At 46.7% G+C, this 26,065-nt stretch overlaps 3 protein-coding genes and 1 pseudogene across 3 annotated transcripts; 1 reads left to right on the top strand and 3 right to left on the bottom strand.

Annotated features, from left to right (window-relative positions):
* Window positions 1-7,225: 7,225 nt before the first annotated feature.
* LOC109758466 (large ribosomal subunit protein uL30x-like) lies at window positions 7,226-9,250 on the bottom strand (annotated as a pseudogene).
* A 3,343-nt stretch (window positions 9,251-12,593) lies between these two features.
* Window positions 12,594-14,403, bottom strand: LOC109758454 (uncharacterized). Its single transcript, XM_020317309.1, has 4 exons — window positions 14,227-14,403; window positions 13,486-13,538; window positions 12,829-13,090; window positions 12,594-12,605 (listed from the first exon to the last, which is right to left on the bottom strand). The coding sequence occupies exons 1-4, from the start codon at window positions 14,401-14,403 to the stop codon at window positions 12,594-12,596; spliced, it is 504 nt and encodes a 167-aa protein (XP_020172898.1).
* A 6,116-nt stretch (window positions 14,404-20,519) lies between these two features.
* On the top strand, window positions 20,520-22,341 carry LOC109758465 (tryptophan synthase alpha chain-like). Its single transcript, XM_020317323.1, has 7 exons — window positions 20,520-20,762; window positions 20,859-21,180; window positions 21,442-21,518; window positions 21,618-21,695; window positions 21,806-21,883; window positions 22,043-22,098; window positions 22,203-22,341. Exons 1-7 carry the CDS (start codon window positions 20,520-20,522, stop codon window positions 22,339-22,341), a joined length of 993 nt encoding a protein of 330 aa, XP_020172912.1.
* Window positions 22,342-24,694: 2,353 nt separating this feature from the next.
* LOC109758455 (F-box protein At5g07610-like) lies at window positions 24,695-25,864 on the bottom strand. The gene has a single exon (XM_020317311.1). It carries the CDS (start codon window positions 25,862-25,864, stop codon window positions 24,695-24,697), a length of 1,170 nt encoding a protein of 389 aa, XP_020172900.1.
* Window positions 25,865-26,065: the final 201 nt, after the last annotated feature.

Consider the following 26,065-nt stretch of genomic DNA (forward strand, 5'->3'; position numbering starts at 1 on the left):
AACTGGAAGTATCTGCGTCATCAGCACGTGACAGTCGTGAGACTTCATCCCGCTAAACTTCTGCTTCGCTAAGTCTAGGTATCTTCTTATCTTCCCCGCGTAACCGTAAGGAAGTTTTACTCCTACGAGGCAGGTGAAAAACTGATCGATCTCCTCCTGACTTAGAGTGAAGCACGCGGGAGGGAAGTCATTTCCGGTCTTCTTGGCCTTTTTGCCTTTGCGACGACTTTCCGTGTCCTGCTTCGCCTCATCATCATCATCATCATTAGCGTGAAGCTCCTCCCTGATGCCCATTGATTTCAAGTCTGCCCTTGCTTTCGGCCCATCTTTGGTCCTCTCTGGCATGTTGAGCAGGGTACCAAGCAGACTCTCGCACACGTTCTTCGTGATATGCATGACATCAAGGCTGTGAGGCACACGGTGGATCTTCCAGTACGGCAAGTCCCAGAAAACAGACCTCGTTTTCCATACCTTCAGCAGTGGCTCTGGCGCCTTTCGCTTCTTTCCTGGCTCTGGCGCCTTTTGCTTCTTTCCCGGCAGTGGGCAATCTTTCCAATTTTTCAACAGCTCGTCTATTTCCTCGCCGCTCCTCGTACGCGGGCGTCTTCGGGGTTCGGTTTCACCATCGAACAGATCCTTGAATTTCCTCCACGGGTCATCGTCGCGAAGCCACCTTCGATGTCCCATGAACACGGTTTTCGAAGACCTAGGATCTCTATCTAGCTGGCGATACGTTGTGTCATCCATGTACCTGACGCATCCAGAAAATCCGTGGACCACCTGCCCCGCGAGATATCCGTAACCGAGATAGTCGTGCACCGTCGTGAGTAGTGCGGCTCTCATAGGGAAATATTCTTTCTCTGCGGCATCCCACGTATTGGCTGGCGTTTTCCACAGCGTGTCTAGCTCCTCTTTCAGCAGCCCCAGATACAGATTGATGTCGTTCCCTGGTTGTTTCGGCCCTTCAATTAGTATACTCATGTGAATGTACTTCCTCTTCATGCACAACCAGGGGGGAAGGTTGTACATCCACACAAACACAGGCCAGGTGCTATGTGTGCTTCTCTGGCTGCCAAACGGATTGACTCCATCGGTGCTCGCGCCCAGCACGATGTTCCTTGGATCCTTCCCAAATTCTGGTTGTTCGAAGTTCAACGCTTGCCACTGGCTCCCATCCTTAGGGTGACTCAGCATCTTGTCTTTTTTATTTATCTCCGGATCATTTGCGTCATCTTCTCGCTTCTTCTCCTCCCTATCCGCGTGCCAACGCAGGAGCTTTGCTACCTTAGGGTCCGCGAAATACTGCTGCAGACGAGGAGTGATCGGAAAGTACCACACCACTTTTCGAGGAGCTTTCTTCCTCTTCTTGTATCGAGTGACGCCGCACACCGGACATATGGTAGACTCCGCGCGCTCGTCCCGATAAATGATGCAATTGTTCATGCACACATGGTATTTCACGTGCGGTAAATCCAGAGGACACACGATTTTCTTCGCCTCCTCGAAACTGGTCGGGCACTTGTTCCCCTTGGGAAGACGTTCGTGCCCGAATGACATGTTCTCGTCGAAGCATGCGTCGGTCATTTTGTGTTTTACCTTCATCTCCAGAGCCATGAGCGTTACTTTCAGGCGGGTATCCTCGGGCCTGCATCCTTCATACAATGGAGTAACCGCGTCTATCTCCAGTTGATCCAGCTTGGCTTTCTCTCGGGCGGCAGCTCTTGCGTTATCTGTCTGCTTGAGAAGCAGCTCCTGAATATGAGGGTCCTGCACCCAGCCCATCGATGGTCCATCGTCGTCTGCTCCGCCGGCATCTTCATCTTCATGATCATGCCCTTCGTCTGCTCCCGCATCTTCCTCATCATCATGTCCGGCATCTTCTACATGATGACTGTGTACAGCATCACCGTCATGATCATGTCCTGGAGATTCTTCGTCTTCTCGCTCGCCCGAGCCGCGGTGGTTGTCTTGCTGCCCATCCTCATTTCTTGCCCGACCCCCATGGACGACTTCATAGTCATCTTCATCACCTTGCCACCGATAGCCATCCATGAAACCACGCAAGAGCAGGTGGTCTCGCACCTGCCCGGAATCCGGGTCCGCATAAGGCTCTTCAGCTTGCATCTTCGACACGGACATCTTATCTCCGTCTCGTTCTTTTCAAGCATCTCGGCCTTCGCGGAGCTCAAAAACCTATTCACGATGCCTTCGGTCATCGTGCGGACCATGGTCGCCTACGGGGTAGAGCAAAACGATATTTTAGAACCAAGAAAAAATTTGGCATGACTTTCCCTAAAAATAGGACCAAAAAGAATGCATAGTGCCAAAATTCTCGCCGAAACGGAAATGAATCAACATTTCGGCAAAATATTGGCAACTATCGCATTTCAAATACCGGTACCTGCAAACACAAACATATATGCAACACCACAAACATATGCAACACCACAAACATACATAAATCTAGCTAGGCCATAAAAAGTGCATGTGCACGTTGTTCGAGAGGGAGAACAACATAAAGATAGCTTCCCCCTTACTTGCCTATCAAAAAAGGTAATTTAACCACTTAATTTGGATGAATTTATGGTGCAAATGAGGTGAGGAGGAGGAGGCAGCCGAGACAAGCTTGGAGTAGGAGGTGGAGAGAATGAAGTGGGGAAAGTGAGTGGGTAGGTGTGGCTGTCCAAAATATCTAGCTCGTCCCAGGTTACTAATGGCGCACCACCACCTAATGCGCCATTAGTAATCCTGGTTACTAATGGCGCACCTGCTGGTGGTGCGTCATTAGTAGTTTTGCAAGAAAAAAAACACTAGTAATGGCGCACTGTTCCCTGGTGCGCCATTAGTAGTTTTGCAAAAAAATAAAAAATAAAAAAAATTAGTAGTGGCGCACTATCTGGCTGGTGCGCCATTAGTATGTTTGGAAAAATAAAAAAATAAAATTTTGTTACTAATGGCGCACCGTGTGGCTGGTGCGCCATTAGTGTCTTTCACACTAATGGCGCACCAGCACATGGTGCGCCACTGCTATATAGCAATGGCGCACCACGTGTCTGGTGCGCCATTAGTGGCCATTCCATCTATAGCCCTTTTCCTAGTAGTGTCTTTCCCCCTCCACTCCTAATCCAACAAGGAAAAGGGAGGGAGTCCTACTCCCGGTGGGAGTAGGACTCCTCATGGCGCGCCCCCTCCTGGCCGGCCGCACTTCCCCCCTTGCTCCTTTATATACGGGGGCAGGGGGGCACCCTAGAGACACAACAATTGATAGTTTGATCTTTTAGCCGTGTGCGGTGCCCCCCTCCACCATAGTCCACCTCGATAATACTGTAGCGGTGCTTAGGCGAAGCCCTGCGTCGGTAGAACATCATTATCGTCACCACGCCGTCGTGCTGACGAAACTCTCCCTCAACACTCGGCTGGATCGGAGTTCGAGGGACGTCATCGGGCTGAACGTGTGCTGAACTCGGAGGTGCCGTGCGTTCGGTACTTGATCGGTCGGATCGTGAAGACGTACGGCTACATCAACCGCGTTGTGCTAACACTTCCGCTTTCGGTCTACGAGGGTACGTGGACAACACTCTCCCCTCTCGTTGCTATGCATCACCATGATCTTGCGTGTGCGTAGGAAATTTTTGAAATTACTATGTTCCCCAACAACTTTTGTGTCCGCGCCGACCCAAACGGACGGCGGCAGACGAAATGGGTCGCCCCATTGGAGTTGCTCTTAGCGCCGGCGCCGGCTGCTGCTGCTATATAAACGAACGCACACCACATGAGAGCTCGGGATCAGAACAACCGCGTCCCTTTCACAGACCCTTTTTTGGTAACTCTGATGCACTGTATATGTGACTGTAACCGGTCCAGCTGAATTATACGGCAACGCGGCGCCCTCCACCAGTAGCTACTCCGCCTCCTCCTACTACGGCGATGCGGCGCCCTCGACCAGCAGCTACCTCGCCTCCTCCTACTACGGCGATGCCACGCGCTCGGGCTAAACCAACATGACGCTACCTGGCGCCTACATGGAAACCTCCTCCTCTTGCGTCGCACCGGCGAGGCAATGTGGAGGGCCTTCGATCTGCGCCGTTGGTCGCTTCCTCCTGCCTCCCCCTTCCTCGCCACCGCCTAAGGGAGCAGCCGGGCGAAGCCCGACCGGCGACGGCGTCGGTGGGGCGTCCTCTTCCCCTCGCGCGATGGGGCGGCACGGGCCGGCCTCTTCGGGCCTGGGCGCGGCACAAGGCGCCGCGACGCAACGGCTCGCTGGCGTGGGTGATGCAGCGGCGTGGAGGACTTCGTGGCGGTGGTGACCCGGGACGGCGACCCTAGAAGGTGTTTGCAGGTGAATTCTAGGCCTCTCGCAGCGGCATGGCATGGCGATGTCCCTCTCCAAGCCGGATCTGTGTCGGTGATCTAGTGACTTTGGCTCCGGATTGGATCGGATCGGCGCCGGTGACGAGCGCGCGGGATTCCTCTCGGCGGTTCTCGCGGTTTGGCGAGGTGGGGTGGCGGCCCTCCTCCCAGGCTCCAGTGATGGCACACGCAGGCAGTGGCCGGTGTGTCAGGGATCCCACGGTGGCAGTGCCGTTGTGGATTGTCGCCGGATCTGGGTGGCCAGATCTGTAAGGCGGTCTGGACGGTGCACATGTTGTCGGTTGGATGCTTATGGGACAGATCCGGGTGAAAACCTGGTATCCGGCCGGTGGCTGGAGCTGGTGATGGTGACGCCCTCGGCGTCGTTTCCTTCTTGAAGGCATCATCGAGGTGAAAGCTCCCAACTCCTTTCGCTACCTCCGGGGAAAACCCAAGATCAGTCGATTGGATGATGACGGCGCACTTGTGTCGTTCCCTCCTTGGGGGCGTCATTCTTGGAGGTGTGCATTACCTTGAGGGACCAGTGGACGGTTTCAACGGTGGAGCGGCTTTCCATGTGACGCATCGACGACCTGGAGTCTCGGCGGCGTAGCGCGGGAAGACCTCGGCGACGGATGTGTGATGATGGACCCGCGCAGGGAGGAGGCGTTGTCTGGCGCCGTGGAGGCGTCGACGACAGGCCTGGCAAGGTTGTTGCGTCAGTACCTGCTCTGAAGATGGATCAGTGGAAGACGACAGCAACGGCCTATGAGAGCGCGTCGGAACGGTTTGCGCTCCAAACCCAGTATGTGGCTTGGTTGGGGCCTCCGACTTTAGATAGTATTTGTGGCGATGTCTGTTTGATATTAAGCTCGGACCATCGGCACCCCTTCATCAAGTGGATAGGAGTAGCGACAGATGTTGTTAAGATGATGGCTTCAGACTACCTGATGTACTAGTTTATAAGGTCTTTGTAAATAATGAATAAAATGAACGCATGCATCTCTCAGATACAGAGGCCGGGGCCATCCTCTTTTTCGAAAAAAAATGTACCGGCACCGGGGACCTTCATCGCTGGCACTAAGAAGGTGTCTCATGTCGCCGCCGATGCACCGCAGTACGGTTCCTCGGCGATGGTGGAATTAACCATGCTGTCCACGTCCGGCTTGGACTAGAAGTCTAGAACTCGTCACCGTGTAGTTATAGGACTCCTAGTAGGGCTAGGATTAGAGTTCCTAGCTACTATATATATGTACACATACCCCTGTAATATTGTACCGAATCGTGAGATCAAAGTAATACTCCGTAAAACACATAAATCCGGAGTCTCTCTGTGTCGACCCGCGTGCGACATCAAGATCGATTAAGGCTTGTGTCAGCTGGCGTGAGAAATCGATCCAGCAGGCCGTTAGCTTGCTTCCTGGTCGTACGTGTGCTCCGCCGCTAGCATGTACGAGCGCACCATCGGAAAGTACTCCACGGCTGCCTCGTCAAGGTCGAGGCTTCGCCAACAGGCGATCGGTGGCAGCGGGGGCGCGATGGCAGCAGCAGCCGGCCCCGACTCCACCGACGAGCTCATGGCAGACATCACGAAGCGCCTCATCTGCACCCTCCAGCGCGGCGGGGTCGGGGTGCCTTACACGCTATCTCCCGACGAAGACTTTATGTCACGGTCAGCCAAATACTTCGGACATGTGATGCCGATCACCAGCGCTCCTACTACCCCAGCAGTGCAGGCATTCCAGCAGGGAGACCCCAAGACCGAGTTGGAGCGGTGCCACATCGACCGACCAGCCAAATACAAGACCGTCGTCCCCTGCCCGTATGGCGCTGCTGCATGCCCCTCGGGTCGCCAATGCTATTGGAAGCATTAGAGGGCGCACGCAACTAGTTTTTGTTAGGTGTTGCAAACCGTAGTTCTATACATTTTGGTGTCGTTGGATAGTCTAAGTCAGGTCATGTTGGGCTAGGTCGGCAAGTATTAGTAGTGTTTGATGTTTCCCTTGGAGTCTATGTAATCATATGCCAGTTTTTTTTAAAAAAGTTATGCCGTGCGTGTGTTTTGCCGTGTTTTTCTACAGATTAATCAGACTTGTCGCAGGAGATGACTTTGCTTCGTAAGTCTCGCGTGAGAAGCATCCACCTGCCCGCTTAGCTGGTTGTGTTCTTGTTCCGGCTAGTTGCACCGGCGTTCGACGGTGATCCGATCGCCGACAAGCGATGTTCTCGTTCCAACACTTTTGGACCGTTTATATTCCTTTAGCATTGCAATAGATGTTTGTTTCCCTGCTTTGTGTTTGTTTTCTATCTCTTAGAAGTTGTTTGTCCAAAAGAAAAATCGGTGGAAAGTTGAGCCAGTCCATTAAATACATCTCATAACCTTCACATAGAGACTCAAGTTCTTCCAACACATGCATCGTTCCGCAATATCAAAATTGCATTCAGCATCCACCTTTCACTTCTTCCTAACTTTAAGCATGCTTAAGTGATTAGAGCATCTCCAACGGATGCGCTAGATAAGCCGCGCGCTGAAAAAAATGGCTATATAGCGTGCGTGCGACCGAAAGTAGGGCTCCAGCATTCGCGCACGGTAAACAAGGTTCAACACGCTGGGGAAAACTGCATCACGCGCTACGTACTTGGTGCGCCCGCTCACGCGCGCTGCAAAATCTGGGCTGCTGCAGGTGGGCCAGCGCGATTGGACATCGTGTTTTTGCATTTTTGGTAAAGCAAAACACCAGTCCAGCGCGCTAAAACGCTATTTCGGTGCCACAAAAAAATTAGCGCGCCGCACAACCACGCATCTGTTGGAGATGCTCCTAACAAATAAAACATCGCTCAAACACAAGGGATCATCGATGATATGCTAAACAGCCTAATTCATCCTCCCAATGAGCTGGTTGATGCAGTTCTCGCGGTTGTGCGTTTCACCACCCTCAACGTAGTGGTTCCTCTTCTTCTTGAGGCCTCCCAGCGACTCCTTCAGCTTGGATGGCCAGATGAACTTGTTCGCCTCCTTCAATTGTGGGCCGACTGACAGTCAAGATCTTCGTGAACAAGGTCCTCAAATGCATATCATGTTGTGCTTTCCAACACCCTCATGAGCCCAACAAAATGGTCAGTAGAACAAGTTGCGTTTGGAGATACAAAGTAAAGAGATCACATGAGGCAGGGCAATCGGCTGCTAACCTCCTCGATAACTTTGTTGCTGGACAGAAGAATCCTTTGCTTGTTGAGCTTGCCATAAACCTCTCTTGTACATCAACTCCCTGGCGCTCCTTAGGTTTGGGTAGCTACAAATATCATAATTTTATACAATTAGCTACAAATGGAACATCACATGAGACTCTTTCAATACCCAATGTATCTTTGACTTGTTATGCTCTGGATGCAGAAAATCTCATGGCCTAGAATTTCCTTCACAACTAATTTAGCTTAAGAAATGCATGGGGTGATTAAGTATCATACCACTCTTTTTCACAAGGTATTCAACCCCCCATGCTTGAGGAATGGCTAAAGGCATATTTAGTCAAAGTTCTAACAAAATGATATTATAGGCACTATACATTTGTTTAGCAAAGGTGCCATGACAACAACGGTGCAATCATTGCATCTTGAAGGCGTACCAACACAACCAAAATGTACTGTACACATATAACATACGCATATGCAACATATGGCTCGACCCTGAGCAACATGTTGATGGTGGCTTTGTTGACCTTCAGCGTCAGGAACAATCCATTGAAGATCTATGAAAGTAAACCAATGGCACAATGAACAAAAGTACTCCTTCTGTTTCATAATTCTTGTCATGGTTTTAGTTTAACTGAAACCACGACAAGAATTATGAATGAAGGGAGTAGCAATCATTTTAAACAAGAGATGCACTGAAACAACCAACTATTAGCCAACCCAGCTATCTCAAGCGCAGAAGCTTCAAAATCTTCCTGGCCTTTGGTTGCATGGCATTGATACTACAGCATGGCACGATCAAAATAGCATCAAATTAAGCAAGCATGCCCACAACAACATAGATATAATGACATACTAGGGAGTGACTTACCCATGGATCCGTACAACAAACCGCTTAGCCTCATGGTTAACGTACAACCCACCCTTCATCCAGGTCTCACTCTTACTCACGTGAGCAAAACCATCTTTAATGTACATCTAACAAAGTTGAACCATCACATAAAGCATTATTGAAAACAAAAATTAATGTTTCCATCAAGCAAAAGGGAAACCTCGCGATGAGCGATCATGCTAGAAAACACCAACTAATATCAAATTCCAATATAGCTAGCAACAATGTATACAACACATTAATATCCAGATGTTCCTATTCATGAAAGTTAAAATATACAACACACAGATCATTTTTTACTAGAGATACACGGGTTTGACGCTTATCATAAGTTGCTGCAAAACCATGCAAAACTGACTAGGCCATTACTTATACAAAGGCATGGAATATGCCTCGAGCGGGGCATGAAATGTACGAAAACTATGCAGATCCAAAAGCATACGGAATTTTGCTGCTACTACAACAGAAGTGAGCGTATTCTAGATGGCACATTATCACGCTAAGCGGACATTACAATCTACTTCTGAGTAACATTACCATCCATGTTGTCCTATCAATATGAGATTTTAAGCCAAAAAGTACACCGACTACAAAAGGTCCACATCCACTTATAACATTACCATCCGTATTCTAGATGTTGTCCAATCAATATTGGCACTCCAGTATAATTTACACACATGTTGTACAATATTTACATGTATAATTACAAAACACACAACATCACGTATACACATAAAAGAAAAAAAGCTCAAAAAAAGAAGCAAACACACATGTAAATGGGGAAAATTTAACTGAGTTGAAAAAAATTAGGCGTCTGTCAAATCGCAAAACCGACAAATATATACATAGAAGAGAGAGAGAGAGAGAGAGAGAGAGAGAGAGAGAGAGAGAGAGAGAGAGAGAAGAAAACAAAAGAAAGTTCTGTTCTAACATAGAATGAATTAAGACATTGGTATTGCCCTATAGAAGAAAGAAAATGATGGCAAACACTTATACAAATATTTCATAGAACTTTGTGCTGTTTTGCAATGTATAAGAACAAGCATCTGGTAGGGATGATGTTAGATAATAGTACAATTTATTCGCAAAAAAGAGATAATAGTACAATTTGTACTGTAAATCCATGTTAAGTGTTCAAACACAAAACACCAATGTTGAAGATTAATAGTATCCCAAATGTCGAAGATGAATTGCATCTCATATAGAGTCACTCCCCCATCTCTCTCATGAATGCACGAGTGCGCTTAGCGAAAAGAATGTTTTTTGATAGACCTAGGACATGGATTCTACATGAACCAATGGATCGTTACAAGTCGTTACTATTAGCAATGACTTCCTCTTTCATTTCTTCATCCTTTCCATATCCCTCTCCATGTTTGATTTTACTCATCAAATGGCACTCAGTTCATATCTCTAAGTTCGTTCGATCATTGACAAGGTTCAAAAAAAGGGTGGGCCATTCACCATGAAGACTAAAAGTGAGATAGGCATACACGCCACGTACACAAAAGCACCCAGGGGAACACGCGCGTGTGCACATATACGCACACACAGAGGAAAGAACACCAATCTATACAACAATACAAACACAAAATAAATAAATACAAAATAAATAACAAAACAAGCTGAAATAAAAATAATCATATGTGTAGACTTGTGCACACACCAAGTCCTAGAAAGCTCCATGGCAAAAAAATTCTGGCCCACAAATAGAAAATACTGAAAATGACTTGGGTCATAGAAGGAATTGATTGATCGGTTGAAAAATAAGGTAACGCTTCCCTATATATACGGCTGATCCTAAAGAAACATACGGCTACGAAATTGATTGACGGTCAATAAAATTTCAGGTGCTTGACAAATAGCAAAATCAAATTTTCTAACCGTGTATCCACATGAGCACAGTTTCTTCTTAGCACGTGCAATTCGAGGGGCTTCAAAGGCTCAATTCATACTGGCGAGCCTTAAATTATATCAGTAGAAACTCCGTTCACATACAAATTCGACAATATGCTTTGTGTAACATAGATGTCATCTATTATTATTCTAACCCGCGGTCAAAGGTAATACAGATAAAAAAGGTATTAAATCCTATATATTTGAATTGAAGGAGTAACACCTCGTCTTCCTCCTCCTCAAAGAAGCTAGGGCTCGTGCCTCTCGCCGGCGCCGCCATGGGTCCGCCTCGCCTCTGGTGGCCCTAGGGCCATGGGGGTATGGTGGATCCTGGCAAGGCCCGGCGGGAGGGCTCCGTTGTTAGTTGTTTCTTTGATTTTTGTTAGGGTTTGTGTTCTGCTCAGGAAGACGAGACGGCGTCGGCTCTCTGAAGATGGAATAAAGGTCTCCCCGTCTAGCCCCTGTTTCGATGGTGCGTCTAGCAACGTTGGTGCGCGTGTGGAGGTGTGCCTCCGGCGGATCTATCCTCGATGGATTTGCTCGGACCTGGTTATCGTTCGTCTATGTTTGTGTGTTTTCGGGTTTGATCTTTTCGATCTACGTTATTATTCATCGGCGGCGGTTGCTGTTCTGGTGCGCTAGTCCTATGGGGCCTTAGCACGACGACTTCCCGACTGTCTACTACAACAAGTTGCGCCTGACTCCGGCGAGGGAGGGGTGATGACGGCGGCGCTCCTTCGGCTCGCTTTAGTGCTTGTAGTCGTCGCTAGGTGGTCTACGGATCATGATGTAATTTTTATTATTTATGGTGTTTGTTGTACTGCCATGATTGAAGATGAATAGATCAAAAGTTTTCTCGAAAAAAAACTTCATTATCTTCTTTTACGAAAGCGGGGCACGAGTACATAAACGTTCCAACGGGGAACTGGGGATACCAGTAACCAATTTTTCCAGACTACTCATGAGAGCAACAGCTCAGAACACGAAATAACCAAGCTAAAAGGCTGCTAGCAAAATCCTAAGAAGTATAGAGGGCCGGAGCAGCCCCAGGCTGAATGTGTAAATTCAGCATTAGGCGTATGTCCAACAAAGCTTCACCCAACGTCGATCGTAGCATGTGACTCACGGTAGCACAGAGGTACCAAACAGTATTGGCCAAAGTTTGCAGAAGGCTCGCCCCTTGATGAACAATGAGCACGGTCTTTCACAGAGCTCATATCAATGTTGCCTTGGCCCGTACCCGGTAGACTTGCTCTCAGTGTGCATTCTTATCGGTCTGCCCCATGCTTGAAAACCATCCTCCGAGATGTATATTATGATGGAGTCAAACGCAAGTGGACCTATAGATGTCTTGCCGATGTCACCAACCCGATATCCACGCCATGGGCCATTCCGCATTTGCCGCTCGCAGAGAGGCTTGTACTGATCCACACTTGATTCTTCTAACTGTCTTGGTTGTGCCCCTCCAATGTACACCTGGACAGGAAAAGACATTTTCAGTCCATCGGCCTATGACCACACCAAACCATATATACGTGATTTAAAATTCCCAAGTAAGCATGAATGGAAAGCCAAATTTTGTACAAAAGAGACTAAAATTATCATGCTATGTATTACATTCCCTCGTATTACTATTCACTATCAGTCCTAATGTATATAAGCTGGGTATTTAGTTTCCTTTCTGGCAGGTAGTTACTCTATTTATTATATAGTTCTTGTGAAACATAACTAATGTTATTGGATTCGTATCACTGATTAAAATCGCGCTCAAACGGAAATAGCAGCAACTTTTTTGGCATGGAAATTTCAGCCTAAACTGACGCGATCTCCAGCAATCTTGCACAATCTCCCCCGATTTTCGCCTGCCTGCAAATCGCGCCATGTTTTCCCTGCGGCGATTGCGGCCATTATCGCCCACGATTTAAATCGTGAATATATGCAGATGTACTTGCCTATAATTATGATGTTGTAGTACAACCTAAGCAACAAAATAGCAGAGTAACAGTTGGTAAAATCCTCGTTCTAACAGGGAAAAAATATGACTTATATTGTCTGACTTTTTTTTTGCGGGAAATATTGTCTGACTTTAACTGGGTTGCCACTCAAACAAAAGCTTAATCACCCTCTTATGGATATCCCATATCGACAGATAGAGAAAGCAAAAGAGACAGGTCTTAATCCCAAAGTTTCAGATTTTTAGAAATTTGTTTCCATTTTCTTTTGGATTTACTGTTCCTAAGGGTATAGAGGCACCCGGGAGCTATCACACCTTTCTCTGAAACAAAACCAGTAAAAGAATCAGTTCTGGTGCACGGCAAATGCCCATAAAAAGTCCCAGTCATTGGTAATATCTCTCGAAAAATCAACTCTGCATTTGCACTAGTAATATGTAGCAGCATTGTCCCAGCAAAAACAAAATTTATGCAGCAGCACTGGCACGATCCAGTCATTCAATATGCATGAAAATTAGAAATTGCGAACGAGGTTGACATAGGTACCTGCCGTCCGTTGATGACATGGCATGGGTCGGCGAGGACGCGGCAGGTGTCAATGGGGTTAGAGAACTGGACAAAGGCGCAGCAGCGGGGCTGGCCAGTGAGGCCGTACGTGGGAATGAAGATGTCAGCCACGTCCCCGTAGCGACCGAAGTGGTTGCGGAGGTCCGCGTCACAGGTGCCTCGGGCCATGTCATCTATGTACAGCCTCCCATTTATATGCATCTTGCTCATTGCTGGTGACATGTTGGTGTTTGGTTGGGCACTGTAAACATAAATCGTAAAAAGGAACCGTTCAGAAAGCTGAAATAGTTGTGATTTGCCTTATGGCTACAATTGTTGGTCAGAAAAGAACGTCATCACGGGGGTTGAGCATGAACATTACGGACAACTAAAAATTATAATACAAATCATATAAAAGTTGCAAGGGAAAAAACACCTCCGAATCACGGATCAGATTGGAAGAAGAATGATCATAGGGGGCATCATCTTCTTGGAGAACTTGACAAAAGCTAAGGTTAGGGTTAAAAAAGGGGAGGATTTAGTAGTAGTAGTAGTAGTAGTTGTTGTTGTTGTTGTTGTTGTTGTTGTTGTTGTTGTTGTGTGTGTGTGTGTGTGAGAGAGAGAGAGAGGGGGGGGGGGGGGGGGGGGGGGCTGTACCGGGATACACTTGATAGTTTGAAATTTCTTGGTCGTGCCCTTGCAATGTATACCTGCACATGAAGAGGCATTTCAAATCTATCAGCCTACATACACACCAAACCATATACATGGGACTGGAAAAGTTGTGGCTAAATCAACGTTGGATAAAATAAAAAATTTGCAGCAGAATCAAAAAAATCTGAAAGTATGTGGTTTCAACTATGATCAAATATTTTAGGTGCTTGCAATTTTTGGTGCACAAATGACATCCGAGGAGCTACAAAAAAATATCTGCTCAAAAGTGCAGAAAATCCTGAGAAGTAATTATGTTTTTATGTAGCTCCTCTGATGTTATTTGGCCATCAAATTTTGCAAGCACCTACTACATTTGATCATAATCGAAGCAACAAAATTTAGATGTATTTTCTTGTTTGTTACTTCTTTTGATCTTATTGTTCATGATGGGTGCAATGCACCCAGCGGGTTTAGAAGAACCTGTCTCGGATGGGATTTGAAATTCCCAAGTAGGCATGAATGGAAAGCCAAATTTTGTACAAAAGAAAATTAAATCCCCAAGTAGGCATGATTTAAATATTTGTATTTCCATGTACTACTGAAATTGCTGAATTATTTTTGCCAAAAAATAAATATTTCAGTGTCTAGTGAATTTCATCGAAATCTCACGCAGAATGAAAACCATGATTCTGTCATTAATTATATGGGTAAAGAAGAAACTGCGAGCGAGGTTGACATAGGTACCTCCCGGCCGTTGATGACATGGCATGGGTCGGCGAGGGCACGGCCGGCATCACGAAGGCTAGAGAACTGCACAAAGGCGCAGCAGCGGGGGCCGCCGGTGAGGCGGTCAGTTGACAGTTGGAATGAAGATGTCAGCCACGTCCCCGTAGCTTCCGAAGTGGCGGAGGAGGTCCGCATCGCTGGTGCCTGGGGCCATGTCATCCACGTACAGCCTCCCGTTCATATGCAGCTTGCTCATCGCCGGTGACATGCTGGTGTTTGGTTGGACACTGTGAACACAATCATAAAAGGAACCTTTCAGAAAGCAATGAAATAGTTATGATTTGCCTAATGGCTCGTATTCGTCGGAAAAGAACCTCGCGGGAACAGAGCACGAACTTCAGAGACAACTTATGGTACAAATCAAATGAAAATGTCGAGGCAAAAAAAAACACCCTCCGAATCAGATTGGAACAAGAATTTGATGACAGGGAACATCATCATATTTGGCTAGGGTTGAAATAGGACAATTGTTCAGTTTTGCTAAAGCTCATCTAGATGTGCCATAAATATTACACATCTAAATCCTATATCTTTGATCTTACGTTGAGATTCGTGTGTATATTTTTTTTCTTTTTTTTCCTCTTTATGCTTAATTCATTCACTTAGATGTGCAATAAGTAGGGCACATATTTTGTTGTATGTGTGTGTGTATAAGAGAGAGAGACCTAGTCGTCAAGGATCTCGCCGAAAGCCGTGATCGCTGCTCCGTGGAGACGACGAAATCGACAGGAGGCGGCTACGGGTGTTGGCTTACGAAGCTCGGATGACTGTCGTCTCAGCTTGTTTTGTAATCGGATACGGCGGCCGATACGCGTCAGTTATAAGCCCATTGAGCTTGTTGCTTCCGTGCAAAACATGGAAAGCCCATGACCCGTAAAGAAACTAACCAATACGACGCTTATTAAATAGAGTATATATATAAAAAAAAAAGAGTATATATAGAAAAAAACTATAGGCCGCTTATTGCGAGCGAGATAGCCTAGCATCGGTCAAAGCGCTTCCTTGATTCTGCTCACTATAAATTAGAGCAATTTTTCATTCTTTGAAATTGCGGTAACATTACATATATAAATAATTATGATCAGTTTAATAATAAAATAAGTGAAAACTATCGCAAAACAGTGAAACATTCACGTGTTAAAAAGTAATAGCATATATCGAATACAACAATATGCATACCCTTTCAAAAAAGGTTATTATATTTTTATAAAATTATTCATATATTTTTTAAAAAATAGATCAGGTATTAAAAAATGATCATATTTTAAATTATTCATTTCATTAGTAAATTGTTAAAAAGTACTTTACCAAAAATGTTAGTATAGTTTTAAAAATTGATTGCTCTTTTAATAAAAATATATTTGTCTAATTTCAAAATATTCACACATGAAAATATTCGTGTATGTAAGAAAAAAGTACTCCCTCCGTATGTGGTAGTCCATTTGAAATCTCTAAAAAAGACAAATATTTAGAAATGGAGGGAGTAATTGTCTATTTTTTTAAATGCTCTTGTGATTTTGGAAAGTGTTCACGTGTATTTTCTAAAACGTTCATTTATTTTTCAAAAAAATCTTTTAAAGAAACAAGAAAGAACAGGGAAAATGCAAGAGAAGTAAAAAGGAAAAAGGGAAAAATAAAAAATAAATAGAAAAAAAAAAGAGAGGCCACGAAAGCTAGGGTCGGTCTGGCGACAAAAGGCAGCAGGCAGGCCTTCGACCTTGCCCACGAGCTCCCCACACCGGTCGTCGCGCCTTCTTGGTCTCGGAACCTCCTCATCGCACTGCCACCACCACACATCAAGCACGACCTCGCGATCACTTGTCCCAAGGGAACACTGAGTTGTCAAGTGTCGTTGTCGGCTCAGCAACCTCCACTGTCATCCTATTGCCCATCTAGTCCATAAGCTCACTACCGACCATGGCCACCTCCTAGCAACTCGCCCGTGTCTTCGGCAACGAATGAGCCACCGTCCGATGCAGCTCTCAACCTATTCCTTGGAATGCCATAGAAAGAAAGGGTTGGAGAGAGGGGAACGTGGGAGCTTATAAGTGGGCCCTACTGTAGTTTAACAGCCAAGTCAAAGGTGTGAGAATCCCCTGCCATGTCATCATGATGTGAGGGCCCCCATATCAAATCAGCCGTCAAACATGGGTAAGTTCACGTTCAATGCTATGTGTAGAAAATCTTGGGGCACTCAAAGGGTGTCCCCTACTCTCGGCCCATTGGTTCGCCCAGATAGTCCAAACGCGGTCCAAACACAAAGCAGCCAACTTGTAAGCTCCCCCAAACGTGTCTGAAATGTTCGATGGAAGAATGTGTTATGTGGAAACCCTGGCCCTAGATTGCTCTAGAAAGTGTTGGATCCATCATGAGAGGACCCTAGCTCACCTCTTACATAAATGGCCAATATAGGTTTACATGGTTCACGTCGGATAAAAGGTCGTGTTGCACACGCGGGGTGAACCGGACCATGCCATGTGCCTATAGACCGACGTTGCCTTTCCTTCCAAGAAGGTATGGTTTATGCTTGGCCTTTGGGTTTGAGTGGATAACTCAGCTTGCTCAGAGATGACATGGCCAACCATTTTCTGGTTGGCGGTACCTAGATGTCATATCCACGTCATGGATGGTCTTCGAACTAGTCTTTTGTAAAATTAACGCCATATCTCTACTGGTTAATTTTACTTGATCACTAGACCGAGGATGGTAAGGTTATACTCTATGATTAATGTCATACTTAGTTAAAACTTATCTGAATTCACCATGTATAAAATATGAACCATTATCATTCATAAGGTATCTAGGAACTCCAAACCTTGAAAAGATAGCACCTTTTAATATTCTAAAAGAAGTATGATGATCATTACTTTTAGTTCGAATAACTTCTACCCACTTGGTGACATAATCAATAACAACTAAAATATGTGTTACAATATGAAGTTGGAAAAGGTCCCATGAAATCAAAACACTAGAAATTAAAAGGTTCGTAACAAAATAATAATTCATAGGCATGTCTTGAGGTTTGATAATATTTACTACTCTTGTTCCTCCCGTGCCTGCTGGAACGCCGACATAGGCCGGACCTCGCCATGGCGGCGTTGTAGTGCGTATGCGCCTGGTCCATGGGTGAAGTCGGCGTGCACAGGAGGCACAATAGCTGGAGCGGTGTCGTCGGAGCCCGTCCCCATCGTGGTCTCGTCGGAGGAGGAAGAGGCCTCGGGCGAGCTACGGGCAAGCCGGCCTTGATCCGCCTGGCACGGCGGCTCTGCCAGGCGGGGGCAAGGGCGGCCACGGCGTGCTTCATCTCCGTGCAGTCATGGTGGATGTAGTGCAAGGGAGGAGGATGGGAAAAAGTTTCTGTTGTGGTGTGGACTTAGGCAGGTGTGGCCGCCTTTATATAGAGGATTCCCGTGAGGCGAGACGTCCGGGTGCATCATGCGTGGCGCCGGAGTGGGTTCCTCGGCCGACGAGCCTACTTAATGGCGGCATATGGACGGACAACGGCATTGAAAGGGCGTGGTAGATATATGTCCCGTCCCGTCCAGTCACGCGCCTCCGGCATTGAACAGGCGCGGACACCGGAGACGCGTCACGGGCGGCGCCCTCGGCCGGCGCGCCGCTCCAACGACGGAGGCAGTAAGTGGTCGCGTCTGCCCTAAGCCGTCTTCAATGTTGAACGATGAGCTCTATAGGGATATGAATGCGGGCAGCTGGCGCATGACGGAAACACGCGCGGACGAGTGAGGAGGGGTTTTCGTGGGTCAGGGTGTTAGAAGAGGGCGTGGGATCAATCCAGACTACCACAAAGCCCCTCATGTTTGTCTCTGATTTGCCGGAGAATTCACGTTCGGACCATGCTGCGGACCGATAAAAAAACTATATTGGATGGTTTCCGCCGTCTGGACAGCGTGATCAAGACGCAGGCAAGAGGTTTGTGTGTCAGCGTTAAAGATGCGCTTATCACCGAATCGGTCGCCTCGTGCTCTACTGCATCAAAAGTCATCGCTTCTGCTGGAGTCAGAGGAAGACGAGGTCCGGCCGGAGCACGAGCGTCGGCCGAGAAGATCAGTCCTGATAGACTTCATCCTTTTATAACTTTCAAAGTTTCGAAAGCCGCCCTGCAGTAGTAAATCCGTTGGTTGATCTGGCATGTTCTCGATGATGCCATCGTGATGTCAGGATCACTCGCCTCCTTGCGATCCGATGTCAAAACTGCTCCATGCATGATATCCAGCGGCCGGTGCTCTTTCGAATGCCCGGCCGGATTCATTCATCGTGTGTGAATCGTCGGATTTTTGTCGTGTACAGAGCACTGACTCATCCGATGCAGCAAACCCACAGGCCACGTCGGGATATTGCAATTGCAACGGACGGTTGCGGCATATAATATTCCTTCTCTCTCTGCGGGGAATATAATATTCCTTCTCACGAATGATACGATGAACTATATTGTTCCTTCCCACGAAAGAGGCTTCCGAATGGACGCGGAATATCTTAGTCCTGAGCTCAAATGCTCCCGCAAAAGTTTATCATAAAATAACATTTGGGGAAATCTTTGCAAAAAAAAAAAAGCAAAATCAATGCTTCAAAAATGCTACTCCACCTGTAAACTTTTATAAGATCTTTTAGATCACTAAAGTTACGAAAGCATTTTGGAGTAATGAATTTTATATTTTTGTTGTAACTTCCAGGAATGTCAATTCATGATGAAAATTTGCAGGCAATCAAAACATTTGTCAAAGTTTGCAGCAAAAAAATCAGATTTTTTTGAATTTTTTTTCAACTTTTTCTTCCGATTTTACTGTTCATCCGGAGCTCAAATGAGCTTAGGAGTAGAAGGGGACTTTCACTTCCGAACCCAGTATAAAGTGTAAATGACAGAATCAATACAAAAAATGGTGATACTATTCCTTCTCTAGGAAATGTGTTGCGAACTTACAATTCATGTATTGAAAGCAAATGAAAATGTCCATTTTGGTCTCTCAAATCATCGACTTGATCGGATTTGGCCTTTAATTGAAAAACTAGTAAAACTAGGCAAATTTAGTTTCTATCCTAACTTGAAGCGGTTACGTTGATAACTTGTTGTGATTTTGAACACATATGACACATGGCAGCCAAATCATCTCCTCGGTCATTGTTCTAAACATTTGAAAGTTCAGGATATATATTATAGGTAGGCTATTTAGTTGACGCTCGCAGGGAGGGGATGGCAAATCGAATGTTTTTATGGCAATCTATATTAGATGACAACTTTAGGTTGCAAGCATGGCAAATCCTGACAAAAATGTACCAAGACGCATTTATCATGCTTGTCAACTAAACTTGCCATCCTCGGCCAACTTAAATTGCCATGCAAATTGTATGCAATTGCCATACTTCCAAACTGCCATTTGCTGGTTAAGAGGGTCTTAAATTATTGGTTTTAAAGTTTGAGGTACCAAATATGTATGAGCCGACAAATTAAGCGCTGCTAAACATCAGTTACCTGAACTTATCTATTCGATCAGCACACGTATATCACCAGCCCAGAGGGGGGTCTCCGTGGCTAGCCGAGGTGTCACCATCGGGTGCGAGCCAGGAGATCATCGGAGACGGGGATGCCACAACATCGCCGGTGACGGAGAGGCATGAGGTTCTTCGCAAGTTTGAGTCCGGGTGTCATTGGTGCCGGAGTTGGTGGTCAGCTTTAGAGGGAAGACCGGGGCAGCGACAACAGGGCGAAGGCGGAGGTACCGCCGGAGTCGCAGGTGGTTGGCCGGTAGGGCAGATCAAATAAGAAAGGAGGAAAAAGATGGCGCGCGGGAGGAGGAAAAAGATGGCTCCGTTGGATTTCAATCTAAAGGCTAAGAAAATCGAATGATGCTAAAAAACACAGTTGCACTGCAAGTATGTGGCCCCTAAATTAAGTGACCAAAATGTAGTGTACGTACTAGGCTTCAGCCCAGCACGTTCCTGTGCCCGCGTGCGGTGGCGGCGCACGGTGAAGATCGAATCAACCCACGATTAGTTAGTTTATAACTACTACGTACTAATTATTACTGCTAGCTTCCTCTGTTTCTCCTCCCTGCGTAGAGCCGCCGCCGGCTGCTGCTTCTGCTATACATAAACGAACGCACGCACGCCAGCACTTGAGTCATCTCGCGCGGAAAAGTTGAAGTGTTCTCTGCTGCTCCTCTATTTTAGCCCTGCCCGCAGAGCGACCTTGGCTGAGTTGCGTGCGCGCGTGCGTGCCGTCCGTCGCTGTTTGCATGGCCTTCGCGCTCAAGGCGTCCCTCTTCGTGTCCTCCTCGGCTCTGCCGTTGAACCACCCCATGCGTCGTGGCCAGGCCGCGGTGGCGGTGCCCACGCCCGGTAGGCCCGTGGTCGGAGCGGTCGCCGTGGCGGCGGTGACCGCGCCCGCTCCTGCTGGGAGGTGCGCGTCGCTATCCGCGGCCGGCGAGCGCGGCCTGTCGGTGGCAGAGGCCATGTCTCGCGTCAGGGCGAATGGCAAAGTAAGTGCGCCGAGTGTACTAAGCTCAGTTCGCAGCATGCATGCACGTAAAAGATCGATGCTAATCGACTAAGGCTTTACTGTTGCGCGCGCGCAGACGGCGTTCATCCCGTACATCAACGCCGGCGATCCCGACCTTGCAACGACAGCGGAGGCGCTCAGGCTCCTCGACAGCCTAGGCGCCGACGTCATCGAGCTCGGCCTGCCCTTCTCTGACCCCTCTGCCGACGGGCCAGTGATACAGGCATCCGCTGCCCGTGCGTTGGCCGCTGGCGCAACCACCGACGCCGTGATGTCGATGCTGAAGGAGGTGACGCCGGAGCTGTCCTGCCCCGTGGTCATCTTCTCTTACTTCAACCCCATTGTGCGCCGTGGGACGGGATGTTTCGCCGCGGCTGCCGAAGAAGCCGGTGTCAAAGGTAATTAACTGAGTTATTAGCAAACCGAAACTGCTGTGTGGACGACAATAGCCGGACGAACTGCGCACGATGGAGTATTTAACGGTGTAGGTTCACTTTGAATCGACGCATGGACGGGTTGATGTGCTTCATCGTGCGGAGATCGTCCACAACCGTCGTGTGTGTAGCAGCACTCTTAGCAAACTATAAATATTTTATCCGACGTTGACAATCAACACAACAGATTTGCTAATTCGCACTTGTTACATGCATGAACTCCAGGCATTATCATTCCCGACCTTCCATACGAGGAGATGCATGCTTTCAGGAAAAAAGCCATCAAGAACAATCTAGAGCTGGTACGTGCATGCCCTCATTAAACATTAACGCAATGTTAACAGAACTCAGGATTAAGCCAGTCCTTAAACAAGTTATGGGTTTTCAATAAATGATTGTAGATCCTCCTTACAACGCCAGCTACACCATCAGAGAGGATGAAAGAAATCACAAAAGCTTCAGAAGGGTTTGTTTACCTTGTAAGTTGCACAGCACACATGCGTACAATCCTAGCTAGCTTCTTATTACAATTTTGGCTTTGTGGTCAAGATCTCATGATGTTAAACCCATAATAAATAACATTATGCAGGTAAGTGTTGTTGGAGTTACAGGAGCCAGGGCGACCATAAACCCACGTGTCAAGGATCTTCTTCAGGAGATTAGACAGGTTTATAGAAAAAAAATATTACCATTGATTCTTTTCTCTTAACCAGTAAAGAAATGGGGTTTGCCTCCTTTTCCAAAAAAAAAACAGTAAAGAAATAAATTTCCCACCTTGTTATGTTCAAAGTATCATCTGTCAAATATCTTTCGTAATTGCTCGCAGGTCACAAACAAAGCAGTAGCGGTTGGCTTTGGCATATCAACCCCGGAACATGTTAGCCAGGTAGATAACACATCGAGAAATTCACCAAAAAATTGTGATCTTGATTCAAAAATCTCAATAAGATTATTACATTGCTGACCTCCACTTATGAATAATGGACACAAATTGCCGAGTGGGGTTCAGATGGAGTGATCATTGGTAGTGCAATGGTGAAACAGTTGGGTGAAGCAAATTCTCCAAGAGAAGGATTAAAAAGACTAGACGTATATGCCAAGAGTTTGAAGAATGCACTCCCATGATATGGAATTAACATGGTTAATTATTTAGGGTGGCAGACAAAGAACAACATTGTTCGCCTTTTAAATGGCTTCACAAAGTCCAAGGGCCTCCACCCCCTCCCATGGCAAGCATTCTTGAAGAAAATACCTCCACCATAGTCCATGAAGAGAATGAGATTGCGGCTGCATCAGCTGATGAATAAATTCCACATGCTTCTGAAGCAAATGAGCAGACCACTGAAAATGTCAATGTAAATAAGAATGCACTGGGCAATGCCTCTGTTATTGAAGAATCTGCACAAGAGGCTAGGGATGATGAATAAACTGCCAATCCAACTCAAAGGTCATGGCCCTGACTCAAGATGCATGAATCCAACAAACCAGACCGTGAACTGACTGTCTTCAATAGGCCAATTGTGAACCCTGTGTCGTGTCTGCCTCATCTTCGTGGTCCTGTATACAATTCCCTTTGTCAATCGGTATGTTACTTGCCCGAGATTCGATCGTCGGTATCCCAATACCTTGTTCAATCTCGTTACCGGCAAGTCTCTTTACTCGTACCGTAATGCATGATCCCGTGTCTAACTCCTTAGTCACATTGAGCTCATTATGATGATGCATTACCGAGTGGGCCCAGAGATACCTCTCCGTCACACGGAGTAACAAATCCCAGTCTCGATCCGTGCCAACTCAACAGACACTTTCGGAGATACCCGTAGTGTACCTTTATAGTCACCCAGTTACGTTGTGACGTTTGGCACACCCAAAGCACTCCTACGGTATCCGGGAGTTGCACGATCTCATGGTCTAAGGAAAAAGATACTTGACATTGGAAAAGCTCTAGCAAACGAACTACACGATCTTTGAGCTATGCTTAGGATTGGGTCTTGTCCATCACATCATTCTCCTAATGATGTGATCCCGTTATCAATGACATCCAATGTCCATAATCAGGAAACCATGACTATCTGTTGATCAACGAGCTAGTCAACTAGAGGCTTACTAGGGACACGTTGTGGTCTATGTATTCACACATGTATTACGATTTCCGGATAACACAATTATAGCATGAACAATAGACAATTATCATGAACAAAGAAATATAATAATAACCATTTATTATTGCCTCTAGGGCATATTTCCAACAGCGTCTGCCTCATCTTCGTGGTCCTGGCTGAAAAGGGCCTTACTGGTTCAACGAGCGAAGAGTTGCTCATACTCTGTGGTTTTCCAGGTCTGATTACAATCCACATTATGCCCCGCAAATCACTTTAGATCGCTTCTGGAACCATCATCAGTGCCAATACTATTCATGTGTGTTATATAATCAGTACAGAGTTTTTGCTCATCGTCATATCTTCACTGGTGCTCATTGCCTGAATTCATTGAGGCCTCCATATTATCTTTTGCGTCACATGTAGCTTCCTCCTACTTATAATGCATCCAAGTTCCTATAATGTAATAACTATGCTATAACCTGATCTATGTTTATAGGCTCTGCTGACATTCATGATTCCACACGTACCTCACCTACCATAAATTGCTAACATCGATCTCACCTGCTAACATAAACAAAATTCATATACATGAGCCAAAACAAGTAACAAACATGCCAACCCAATGTACAGAGCCAACAACGTAACCAAAACAAGCCACCCTCTGCTTCCTTTGCTAGAGCCGAACTTTAAGCTGAGCAAGAGGTGCAATTTCTGGCTTTTGTTGCCCGAGTCGAGCTCTGCAGTAACCACCTGCACGACAGAGAGGTGCAGGACCTCCGCCACAAGCACTTGGGCCCGCTGTCGTGCTCTGCGACGAGGAGGCGGGAGGAGGAAGAGAGCGTGATGTGGAGGCGGCTCTGGCCACACAACGGGAGTCGACAGTAGTGGTGGTGGCGCTGATTGAAGGGGAGGGGACCAGAAGGGCGCACAGGATGGTTGCTCTTGTGGGGAAAAGGATGGGAATGGCCGGAGTGAAGGAAAAAAAAGAGAAGAGAAACAAAAGAAAATAAGTGGCAACCGACGAATTAGTGGTCCTATATGAAAGTACTACCTATGTAACTTTTTATAACATGTTTTTAGTGTTGCATTTTAGTAGATTTGATCTGGTAGTGTAAAAACATTTTAGAAAGAAGAATAGTGTTGCTTTGTTGTTAATTAACTGCAATATCTACCCGCATAAGAGGTAGATAAGTGCACATAAGCACAGATAAAAAAACTAGCACAACGTCATAAAATGTTAGCCAAGTCCCAGCTGGTTGGATTCAAGACCTAACAACAAAAATATCATAAAAGGGTTACACGCCATCCTGTTCATAAAAAAGATACATGACATTCTGTTGGCAAAAAAACAAATACACACTATGCAATTAAGATTTCTACTGCCCATCAGCCAGTGAACCTGAGAACAAGGGAACATATGAAAGATAAGGACTCTTCCAGTCATGTGCAAAATCACTTATAGAATGCACAGTCCTAGAATCCATGTCGTATGACATTAGTTTCGTCGCTGATCTGCATGTCGAGTAGAATCTCGTAAGTAGTATAAATATCAGATTGCATTCTGGGTGGATGATAATATCATAGTCCTGCTCATAAGATGAATCCTCTGCTCCAAACAATTGCAAATGGCTGAGATTGTGCTTCAAGGTCCAATTTTCAGTACTAGAATCTTCAAGAGCCCACATTGATAGTTCAGAATCACTAGAAATTACAACATACAATTGTCCCTGTGATACATAAACTTCACGAGCAATACAAGAATCATGTAAGGTAGGAATATGAATGACCCTACAATTTCCCTCCAAGTCGACGGCTACAACCTTATCTTCATAGGAAGATAAATATAGCACCCCTCTGAAAAATGCGCTACTGGAATATTTATTTATATCAATTGGACATTTCCAATCGCTCCGATGTGTCCAGGCTCCAGCTTCTGAGGAGTAGATCCCCAATGGCTTGACGTGTGTATCATTATCATCCGTCGGTGCAAACTCAAGTACACGGAAGTGAGAGGAGACGACCGGGTCGAACCCAAGGCGAGCGACGCGCAGCTCGCGGGACCGGTCGGTGCCAGGCACGGCAATCCATGTCTTAGTGGCCGGATTGCACACCACGTAGTCCGTTGTCCCGTGATAATCGGTCTGCTGTCGTCGGCAAAGCAGGAGGCCATTGCAGCAGTCCAACATGTCAATGTGAATGTCACAGAGTCTGTATTTGGGCAGGAACTTGAGGGCGGGGTCGATGCCGCGGCACCACTTCTTCCCTGTTAGGCTTTTGTAATGACGGTTCATAGTTCTGCAACACAGATGCCCGGTTCTGTAGAAGAAGCCGGCGAGGGTCGACCGAGGCAGCTTCTTGCGGTGGTCAGGGTTGGAGACGACGTCGCGCCATCGCCTGCAGACGCACTTGCAGCAACGGGTGGATTTGAAGGGCACGCGCGAGATGATCTCGACGAGGAGATCGTCGGAGAGCCGGGAGAACGTACGGGCTACTCTCCGTGTCCCTCTTCCTCTTCTTCTTCTTGGATACCCGGGATTCCATTCCATCGCCGGCGAAACTACAGATCGACCGGTGCCACGCGAAGTGCGAACGGCCAGCTAGGGTTTGTGTGCGCGGCGGCGATGCGGGCGGGGGTGGAGCTGGAAAGACGAGGGTGCAGGCCTATATGTGGGCCGTACGAGTCGATGGAAACGCGAAGTAGTTTTCCGTACGAGGCTGTATCCTTGAAGAGATCCACACGATCAGCT

Source organism: Aegilops tauschii, chromosome 5, assembly GCF_002575655.3.
Source record: "Aegilops tauschii subsp. strangulata cultivar AL8/78 chromosome 5, Aet v6.0, whole genome shotgun sequence".
Lineage (NCBI taxonomy): Eukaryota > Viridiplantae > Streptophyta > Magnoliopsida > Poales > Poaceae > Aegilops > Aegilops tauschii.

Excerpts from the sequence above, each read along its gene's own strand:
- LOC109758454 (XM_020317309.1), bottom strand. The coding sequence starts at position 14,403 with ATGCGGACCTCCTCCGCCACTTCGGAAGCTACGGGGACGTGGCTGACA. Across the intron at positions 13,539-14,226 it reads ATGTCATCAACGGCCGGGAG|GTATACATTGCAAGGGCACG; the intron begins GTACCTATGTCA and ends CTTCATGTGCAG. Across the intron at positions 13,091-13,485 it reads AAACTATCAAGTGTATCCCG|TGCCCAACCAAACACCAACA; the intron begins GTACAGCCCCCC and ends TTATGTTTACAG.
- LOC109758465 (XM_020317323.1), top strand. The coding sequence starts at position 20,520 with ATGGCCTTCGCGCTCAAGGCGTCCCTCTTCGTGTCCTCCTCGGCTCTG. Across the intron at positions 21,519-21,617 it reads TCAAGAACAATCTAGAGCTG|ATCCTCCTTACAACGCCAGC; the intron begins GTACGTGCATGC and ends AAATGATTGTAG. Across the intron at positions 21,696-21,805 it reads CAGAAGGGTTTGTTTACCTT|GTAAGTGTTGTTGGAGTTAC; the intron begins GTAAGTTGCACA and ends AACATTATGCAG.
- LOC109758455 (XM_020317311.1), bottom strand. The coding sequence starts at position 25,864 with ATGGAATGGAATCCCGGGTATCCAAGAAGAAGAAGAGGAAGAGGGACA.